We start from the raw sequence: 9,950 nt of genomic DNA on the forward strand, positions 1-9,950 counted from the left end.
AAAAAAAATCTAAACATCTCCAAAAACCTTCTGGTTTCGATTAAAAACCTGTTATATTCCATCTTCGAAAGCTTTTAAATGTAAAAGTAAAAGAATGTAAAAGTAATAGTAAAGGAGTAAAGGAACAAATGTAGACGAATTCAAGCCAAAATGCAGATGTATTAAACTTGGTGAATCCTTCAAAAAATGCAGACAGGCTAATTTATTCGCGGGGCTCTTTAATATGATCATAAAAGGAAGCTCACTTTATCACGTTTCGATTCACCTTAACATGGAGAGGAGTTGTGAGATTCTGATTCTGGTATAATGGAGAAACTGTTCTAGAACAGTCGACGTTTGATTTTGATCAACCCGAAACCTTGAAATTTCAACCGTTCTCATCTGCATTTCGTTTCTGGCATGAGCGATCCAATAGCGAAGCTTATTTATGGGTGGAGTCGTTCATTGCCTTCTTGACGAAATTTCGTGAAGAAGAAAAGCTGGAAGGAAGATTCCACAGCGCCAGCAAGATTTTGAAAGTCAATCAAACGACCTTCACTCTTATTTTCTTGTCCATCACTTGCTTTTGGCGTACTTCAGATTCAATCTCTACCAATCCATGGCAGGTCCATATTTATCTTGTCAGTGGATTCAGCGTATAAGGGCTGAAATATTATATTGAAAATTTACTGTGTCTCCTTCCGCTATTCTTCATCAAGGAGATATAATGTATGTTGGAATAGCAATAAATCCAAATACATCATACTAGCCCAGCGGATGCGGGCAGGTGAGTCCATTTACGGACGTCTGTGTTGTCGGTTTCACGCCTAGAGCAAGGGAGTAGCAAAGGCGGAGCTGGACAGGATGCGAATAGGTTGTTGTCTTTCTGCGCGCATCGCGGGTGATAAGCCTTATTGTCAAGGTTATTTCCCATTCTTTTGGCCAGATCAAGCTTGGCCGTGAAATCTTCTTGCCCGAGAAATTCGAAGCCGAAACAAGACCGCCAATGTTGCAACTAGCCAAACTATAGGAGGTGCGTCGGGAGATCGCAAGTATATAAGGCAGAGCTAGCGCTTCTACTCGACACTAGTTTTGCGGCGCCTGTTCTAATACAAGTAGCAAACATGAAAGTCTTGGTAAGCTAACAAATTATTATTTTTTTTTCCCACAAAAGTTACGATTTAAATCTTTAAATCAATTACTTTCGCGCAGATCTTTGCCCTGTTTTTGGCTTGCGCCACTGCCCAGTATGTGCCAGTTGGCTATTACGGGTACCCCATTCCAACGGCGACGCAATTTCACGCTCAGGATGCTTTAGGTCAAGCTTCTTATGGTTACGCTTACCCCGGACAGGCTGCTACCAACTACCGCGATGCTTTTGGTAATCAAGTTGGCTCATATGCCTACATCAACCCGGAAGGTAAGGAAGTTCGCGTCAGCTACGTCGCTGATTCTCGTGGTTTCCGCGTTCTGTCCAACGAACTGCCCGTCGGGCCGGTTTTCGAAGGCAAAGCTCCCGTTTTCGAAGGCAAGGCACCCGTTTTCGACGGTAAGGCTCCGGAACCCGTACAGGACACCCCTGAAGTCGTCGCCGCAAAGGCCGAGTTCGCAAAACTGTTCAAAGAGGCTGAGACCGCTGCCGCAGCCGCTGCAGCCGCCCCAGAAGTCGTTGAAGTTGTTGCCTCGGACACTGAAGAAGTGAAAGCAGTCGAAGTTCCAGTCGTCGATGCCCCAGCCGTTGTTGACGCCCCAGCCCTGGCTGATGAAGTGAAAGCAGTCGAAGCCCCAGTTGTCGTCGAAGCTAAAGTAACCGATGTCACGGCCGCTGAAGTTGAGTGGAAGGCTCCTGAACCCGTTCAAGACACTCCCGAAGTTGTTGTAGCCAAGGAAGAATTTAGCAAATTGTACAAAGAAGCTGCTGCCGCCGCCGATGCAGTTGACGAGGAAGGAAACCCCACGGTCGTTGAAAGCGCTCGCAAGAAGCGCCAGATTCCTTACTACGCACCATATGCTGTATACCCTCACGCTTTGCCCTACGCCCCGACTGTCTATCATGCCGCTCCCGTTCCTCTGGTTGCCAAGACTACCTTGAAGACCGTCACCGCTGAGGCCGATCCTTCCGCCAAAACCCCAGCTGCCACCACCAAATTTGACTTGAAGGAAAAGAGCTTTGATGTTGTCACCCCCCTCTCTTACCACCTCCCCTACGCTTACAACTTCCACTTTGCTCCTGTTGCTGCTCCAGCTGCTGCCCCCGCAGCCGTTGAAAGCTCCCGCAAGAAGCGCCAGATTATCGCTGTCCCCGCACCTGACCAACAGTTCATCGATGACCTCAAGTACAGCAGCGTCGATCTGAACCAGGATGGTCAACCTGACAAGGCTGTTGTTCCCGTTGTTCCTGCCTTCCACTACGTCCCTGCTGCTTTCCCAACACTCAAATACGTCGCTCCTGCTCCACTGGTTGCTCCCGTTCCTTTGGTTGCCAAGACGACCATTAAGGCCATCACCGCAGAAGCTGATCCATCGGCCAAGACGCCAGCTGCCACAACTAAATTCGACCTGAAGGAAAAGAGCTTCGATGTTGTTACTCCTTTGGCTTACCCCTACGCTGCTCCTTTCGCTTACACCTACCCCTTCGCTGCCGTTGCTGCTGCTCCGGCTGCCGCCCCCGTCGCTGTCGAGAGTTCCCGCAAGAAGCGTCAGGTTTCCATTGTTCCCACCAGCCAGTTCTTCAGAGATTTCGCCTACAACAGCGTCGATTTAAACAAAGATGGCCAGCCGGATAAGGCCGTTTACACCGCTCCCGCTTACCCAGCATTCTATCCTTATCCCTATCCGTTTGTTAACGGATTATGGGGTTAAGTTAAACACGCACTTGATCTGAATTAATAGCAAGCTCAAAAACTTCATTTGATTATCAACTTAAACATCCGACTTTATGCTGACCTGTTGCAATTCTAGCATTAGTGTACATTTTTCGATATTTTTTTCGCAGCACATAGAATGATGGTAATCTGTTTTGTTGAAGTATTATCTTAACATCAAGAATGAACACCATATACAATTCTGAACCACTCCATAAATCGCGTCGATATTAGAGTACATTATTTTACACGGCTAAAGCAATGTATAGTAGTTCATGAAAGGATCGGCAAGGATACAATTATGTTTGGAACCGAACGAGATGGTAGAATAACGAGAGAATGAACACGATTTCTGTTATTATTTTTCCAGTTATATTATAAGATCAATGAACTCGCAATAACAACCAAGATTGAGTGAAATGACGCGAGCTGTTAAAAAACGGGTTTCTTGCTTTGCCAGCATGCCAGTTTTTTGTGCCGGTTGTTAATTTGAAAGAAAGGGCAATGGACAAAGGTGTTTGACGTCAGCCTGTCAACCAGTTTATAGTCAAGGTTATCGCGATTTCTTGAGCAATTTAATATAAAAAAGTCGTTATTATTCTTGATAACAGGTATAGGTACGTAACAAAACTGCATACAACCCCTGGAGGCAAATTCGGACATGTATATAGCATTGTAGCTAGTTTGACGCCCTGCCGACTATGTACCGGTATGTGTTATGAAGAGGACTGTTTTAATAAAAAAGAAAATCTTGGACATAACCTTTCACTTTTGACAATGTGCAGATATAATAATGTTATTATAGAAAACATCAGTTGTTCGAACATCCGTAGCTACTGTAGGCCTATGTCCGTAGTATATCAGTGAGGAAATTGGAAGCTTCATTTTTGTAAACTTGGCAATCGAGTCAGCAAAATAAAATATGTAACCTACTTTGCGAAATTATATTTAAATTTAGGTTAAAAAGCTACATTTCCTTATGTTCTAATTCAAAATTTCAATGCCAGCTATAAACCGGAATAAAGAAATTATGGGACCAAGTAAACAGTACTTTTTTTTACATGAGAACATTTTATTGAGAAGCATGCGAAATAAATAAGGTTTATTGGGCGTAAAAAATGTTGCTTATTTGATTTATATATAATCGGATATAAATACAATCAACCATAATTTATTATAAGATTCCGTAAAAAGTGTTCTAGTGTTACTTTATTTTAAAGAGTAACAATCACCTGCTTTAGAAAGTAACTTGTTAACCATGGGTGTGGTTTGAGAAATGCTCAGAATAAACTTAAAATGAAGAAGCATACAATACAATTGCAACATGTCAACCAGTTTTTCAAGGTTATTATACGATTCCCTCAAGAACGCTATTTTGACCGTGAAAAACAAAACAAAACACAATCACATACACACGCACACACGCACACACAAAACCGAATTCGTCTTCACGAAGAAACCAGGAACCACACCTATAGTCCAGATTTGTTAAACAAAGTAAGGTGGTGTCTTGTAGTATAAAAAGGGGGTTGAGTTTCAAACTCATCACTTGGTTTGCAGTTTCTGTCTCATACAAGCATTCAAAATGAAAGTCTTGGTAAGTTGATACAAATCCACAGAATAGAATTTAATCACATAACAGTAATTGCATGTATCCACTTGTTGTTATAATGTACTATAGATTCTTAGCTTCTTCTTGGCTTGCGCCTCCGCCCAGTACTACCCTGGCTTTTATGGTCCTGGTTTCACTAGCCAATACCACGCTCAAGATGTTCTCGGACAGGCTTCTTACGGTTTTTCCCACCCCGGACAGGCTGCTGCCCACTACCGCGATGCTTTCGGCAACCAAGTCGGCTCATACGCCTATATCAACCCAGTAGGAAAGGAAGTCATGGTCTCCTACACCGCTGACAGCAGGGGATTCCGCGTTGCGTCCAACGACTTGCCCGAATCTCCCGTTGCCCCCGTCGTCCAGCTCAAGTCTCCCGAACCCGTTCAGGAAACTCCCGAAGTCGCTGAGGCAAAGGCTAAGCTTTTCGCTCTTCAAAAGGAGGCCTCCGCTAAACGCACCAAGCGACAGGTTCCTGTCTACCCCGCTGCTCTGCCCTACACTCCCTTCACCCCGGCGTTCTACCCCGGTGCTCTTCCCGCTATTAAGCACGTCGCTCCTTGGGTTGCCCCTGCTCCGTTGTTCGCCAAGACCACCCTGAAGACCGTCACTGCCGAGGCTGATCCTTCCGCTAAGACTCCAGCTGATACCACCAAATTCGACCTCAAAGAAAAGAGCTTCGATGTTGTCACTCCTGTGGCCTACCCCTACGCCCCTTATGGTTACACTTATCCTTTCGCTGCTCCCGTTGCCGCCCCAGTTGAGGTTTCCCGCAAGAAGCGACAGGTTACCGATTTTCCCTACCCCTCAGCTGTCTATGGCGCCACTTTTCCCACTCCCTTGGTTGCCAAGACTACCTTGAAGACCGTCACTGCTGAGGCTGATCCTTCCGCCAAGACCCCAGCTGATACCACCAAGTTTGACCTCAAGGAAAAGAGCTTCGATGTTGTCACTCCCGTGGCCTACCCTTATTACGCACCTTACGGTTACACTTACCCGAATGCCTATCCCCAGGTCAACGGATTCTATTAAATGGTTATAGACGCGATTTGATTTGCTGGACAACATCAACAAATTCATAGTACATGCACAACATCTCGTCTGTACGATTGTTCTGAAAATTTGATTTGTTAAAAATGCCTTTTTTTGTGAAATTGGTTCGGAATGGAATAAAATTTTTCGCACTTTATGACGAATCAATTCGATTTGTACTCAATGTTCGGAAATTTTTAATTAGTTCATATATATAAAATTCCATTCTTTTCTTAATGAAAATTTTAATTATGCTAAATAAATTTAAGCATCTGTCGAATCGAATTTAATACGATAATATAATCACATGATATGGGTTGAATAAATCATATGTTTTTTCCAACACAACACATATTATTTTAAGAAAATATTTATTGGTTAGCGGTGTCATACATCGTGCTGCAGATGGAACAATTAAATTATTGCCACACTCTCATTCTTTTTGGGGGTATTCGAACTAGTAGCGTTTTGATTTTCACTACTAATAGTAGTACAAAACTAAAGTTTGGGCACGGGCGTGAGAATATTTTTTGGAGAAATGCGATTTTTCTCGGCGTTCCAAAAAATCCAATTTTATTCGGAGCGCGACGAATTTTTTTTGGCCGTAGCCATTATGGGTAGCATTAAGATTAAGCTTATCTTTTTTTTATTTTTCCGATCGAGGGAAGGGTAGTGTCGGAAAAAAGGGTGGGAAATGTGCGATTAACTTGTGGGTGGGAGAAATTGAGGGGCACACGCAAATAAAAAAATACGTACACCGTGATTGAGTCCTACGTTGTGTGATTTTATTAAGATGGGACTGAGCGGACACTTAATGGAACCTTCTTAATAGCCACCAAGAATAAGACTGATGAGTCCAGACAGGATGAAAGGATGACTCATCAAAGCGAGACAGAAAACAAAAGAAGGGTGAATCGGGGGGTTGTTAATAAAGGAGGGTGAGAAAAGCCAAAACGAAAGAGGAAACATAGTTTTAGAAGAAATTAAGTTTAACTTGAGACCTTTCTTCTACAGGTAGGTTTTCAATCGAGCCCTAAGTTTGGGAACACTCGGTATAGAGCACAATATAAATTAGGGTAAGAATTTCTATGAACCGGAATACATTCCTTCTTTATTTGTAAGATGAATTAATTGATTCAATGGAATTGAAATGGTGTATTGGACATCGGTTAACACATCCTGCAAGTTTGAGACGTCTTTTATTTTTGAATCCATCAAAATAGCAACATCAAACTCAAAGAAGTTGTGTTTCACTGTTCCTGGAAGCGTTTCTATGAACCCATTTTTCTAAAAACTATTCGTTAATGATTTGTATTATGAATTCATAGATTCAAGGGACTTGAAATGGTGTATTGGACATCGATTAACACATCCAGTAAGTTTGAAATTTTTAATTATTATTGAATCAATCACTATAGCAACTTAAAATTAATCGAAGTTGTTTTTCACTGTTCCTGGAAGAGCTCCTATGAAAACTTTTTTACGAAAAATTTTCTTCATGATTTTTATTATGAATTCATTGATTCAATGGACTTGAAATGGTGTATTGAACATCGATTAACACATCCTTTATGTTTGAAACGTTTTAAATTATTTAATCAATCAATATAGCAACTTCAAATTCATTGAAGTTTTTTTTACAATTTTTGGAAGAGTTTCAATCAACACATTTCAAACATTCAAGGGACTTGAAATGGTGTATTAGACATCGATAAACACATCCTGTAAGAAGAGTTTCAATCAACACATTTCAAACATTCAAGGGACTTGAAATGGTGTATTAGACATCGATAAACACATCCTGTAAGAAAATCTTTAGTAAAAGTTAAACAATCAATATGGAAACTTCAAACTCATTGAAGTAGTGTTTCACAGTTCCTGGAAGAGTTTCAAAAAACCTTTTTTTTCTAAAACTATTCCTTCATCATTTGTATAATGAATTCATTGATTTAATGGACTTTAAATGGTGTATTAGACATCGATTAACATATCCTGTAAGAAAAAAATGTTTTGTATTCGTGAAACAATTGAAATAGCATCTTCAAACTCATTGAAGTAGTGTTTCACAGTTCCTGGAAGACTTTTCATCATCCCTTTTTTCTAAAACTATTCCTTCATCATTTGTATTATTGGTTTGAAATTGGTTTTGTAATGATTTGTAATAATTTGTAATTTTATCATTATAAAAATTGGTTTTAACAAGAGAAAAAATCATTATAGCAACTTCAAACATCCTGGGAAATTTTCTATGAACAATTTTTTTCAAAACTATTTCTTCATGAATTGATTTATGAATTTATTGATTCAATTGACTTGAAATGGTGTATAAGACATCGATTTACACATTCTGTAATAAAAAAATTTGGTTTTAACAAGAGAAATCATCATTATAGCAACTTCAAACTTCCTGAGAAATTTTCTATGAACCATTTTTCTAAAACTATTTCTTCATGAATTGATTTATGAATTGATTGATTCAATTGACTTGAAATGGTGTATTAGACATCGCTTTACACATTCTGTAATACAAAAATTGGTTTTAACAAGAGAAATAATCATTATAGCAACTTCAAACTTCCTGGGAAATTTTCTATGAACCATTTTTCTAAAACTTTTTTTTCACAATTTTATTTATGAATTTATTGATTCAATTGACTTGATTTGGTGTATTACACATCGATTTACACATTCTGTAACACAAAAATTGTTTTTAACAAGAAAAATTATCATTATAGCAACTTCAAAGTTCCTGGGAAATTTTCTATGAACAATTTTTCTAAAACTATTTTTTCATAATTTGATTTATGAATTTATTGATTCAATTGACTTGATTTGGTGTATAAGACATCGATTTACACATTCTGTAATAAAAAAATTGGTTTTAACAAGAGAAATAATCATTATAGCAACTTCAAACATCCTAGGAAATTTTCTATGAACCATTTTTCTAAAACTATTTCTTCATGAGTTGATTTATGAATTTATTCATTCAAGTGACTTGATTTGGTGTATTAGACATCGATTTAAACATTCTGTAATAAAAAAATTGGTTTTAACAAGAAAAATAATCATTATAGCAACTTCAAAGTTCCTGGGAAATTTTCTATGAACCATTTTTCTAAAACTATTTTTTCATGAATTGATTTATGAAATTCAATTGACTTGATTTGGTCTAATAGACATCGATTTACACATTCTGTAACAAAAAATTGTTTTTAACAAGAGAAATAATCATTATAGCAACTTCAAAGTTCCTGGGAAATTTTCTATGTACAATTTTTCTAAAACTATTTTTTCATAATTTGATTTATGAATTTATTGATTCAATTGACTTGATTTGGTGTATTACACATCGATTTACACATTCTGTAACACAAACATTGTTTTTACCAAGAGAAATCATCATTATAGCAACTTCAAACTTCCTGGGAAATTTTTTATGAACCATTTTTCTAAAACTATTTCTTCATGAATTGATTTATGAATTCTCATTCAAGTGACTTGATTTGGTGTATTAGACATTGATTTACACATTCTGTAATAAAAAAATTGGTTTTAACAAGAAAAATAATCATTATAGCAACTTCAAAGTTCCTGGGAAAAATTCTATGTACAATTTTTCTAAAACTATTTTTTCATAATTTGATTTATGAATTTATTGATTCAATTGACTTGATTTGGTGTATAAGACATTGATTTACACCTTCTGTAATGAAAAAATTGGTTTTAACAAGAAAAATTATCATTATAGCAACTTCAAACTTCCTGGGAAATTTTATATGAACAATTTTTCTAAAACTATTTCTTCGTGAATTGATTTATGAATTTATTGATTCAAATGACTTGAAATGGTGTATTAGACATCGATTTACACATTCTATAATAAAAAAATTGGTTTTAACAAGAGAAATAATCATTATAGCAACTTCAAACTTCCTGGGAAATTTTCTATGAACCATTTTTCTAAAACTATTTCTTCATGAATTGATTTATAAATTTATTGGTTCAATTGACTTTATTTGGTGTAATAGACATCGATTTACACATTCTGTAATAAAATAATTGGTTTTAACAAGAGACAAAAATCATTATAGCAACTTCAAACTTCCTGGGAAATTTTATATGAACAATTTTTCTAAAACTATTTCTTCGTGAATTGATTTATGAATTTATTGATTCAATTGACTTGAAATGGTGTATTAGACATCGATTTACACATTCTATAATAAAAAAATTGGTTTTAACAAGATAAATAATCATTATAGCAACTTCAAACATCCTGGGAAATTTTATATGAAAAATTTTCTAAACCTATTTCTTCGTGAATTGATTTATGAATTCATTGATTCAATTGACTTGAAATGGTGTATTAAACATCGATTTACACATTCTATAATAAAAAAATTGGTTTTAACAAGAGAAATAATCATTATAGCAACTTCAAACTTCCTGGGAAATTTTCTATG

The 9,950-nt window shown here is 37.6% G+C and overlaps 2 protein-coding genes across 2 annotated transcripts; both read left to right on the forward strand.

Moving 5' to 3' along the window:
* The first annotated feature begins 1,004 nt into the window (after positions 1 to 1,004).
* LOC124341010 (translation initiation factor IF-2-like) lies at positions 1,005 to 3,062 on the forward strand. Its single transcript, XM_046793889.1, has 2 exons — positions 1,005 to 1,115; positions 1,192 to 3,062. Exons 1-2 carry the CDS (start codon positions 1,104 to 1,106, stop codon positions 2,839 to 2,841), a joined length of 1,662 nt encoding a protein of 553 aa, XP_046649845.1. The 5' UTR covers positions 1,005 to 1,103; the 3' UTR covers positions 2,842 to 3,062.
* A 1,223-nt stretch (positions 3,063 to 4,285) lies between these two features.
* Positions 4,286 to 5,641, forward strand: LOC124341214. The gene is made up of 2 exons (XM_046794221.1): positions 4,286 to 4,440; positions 4,525 to 5,641. The coding sequence occupies exons 1-2, from the start codon at positions 4,429 to 4,431 to the stop codon at positions 5,482 to 5,484; spliced, it is 972 nt and encodes a 323-aa protein (XP_046650177.1). The 5' UTR covers positions 4,286 to 4,428; the 3' UTR covers positions 5,485 to 5,641.
* Positions 5,642 to 9,950: the final 4,309 nt, after the last annotated feature.

Source organism: Daphnia pulicaria, chromosome 5 (assembly GCF_021234035.1).
Source record: "Daphnia pulicaria isolate SC F1-1A chromosome 5, SC_F0-13Bv2, whole genome shotgun sequence".
In the NCBI taxonomy this organism is placed as follows: domain Eukaryota; kingdom Metazoa; phylum Arthropoda; class Branchiopoda; order Diplostraca; family Daphniidae; genus Daphnia; species Daphnia pulicaria.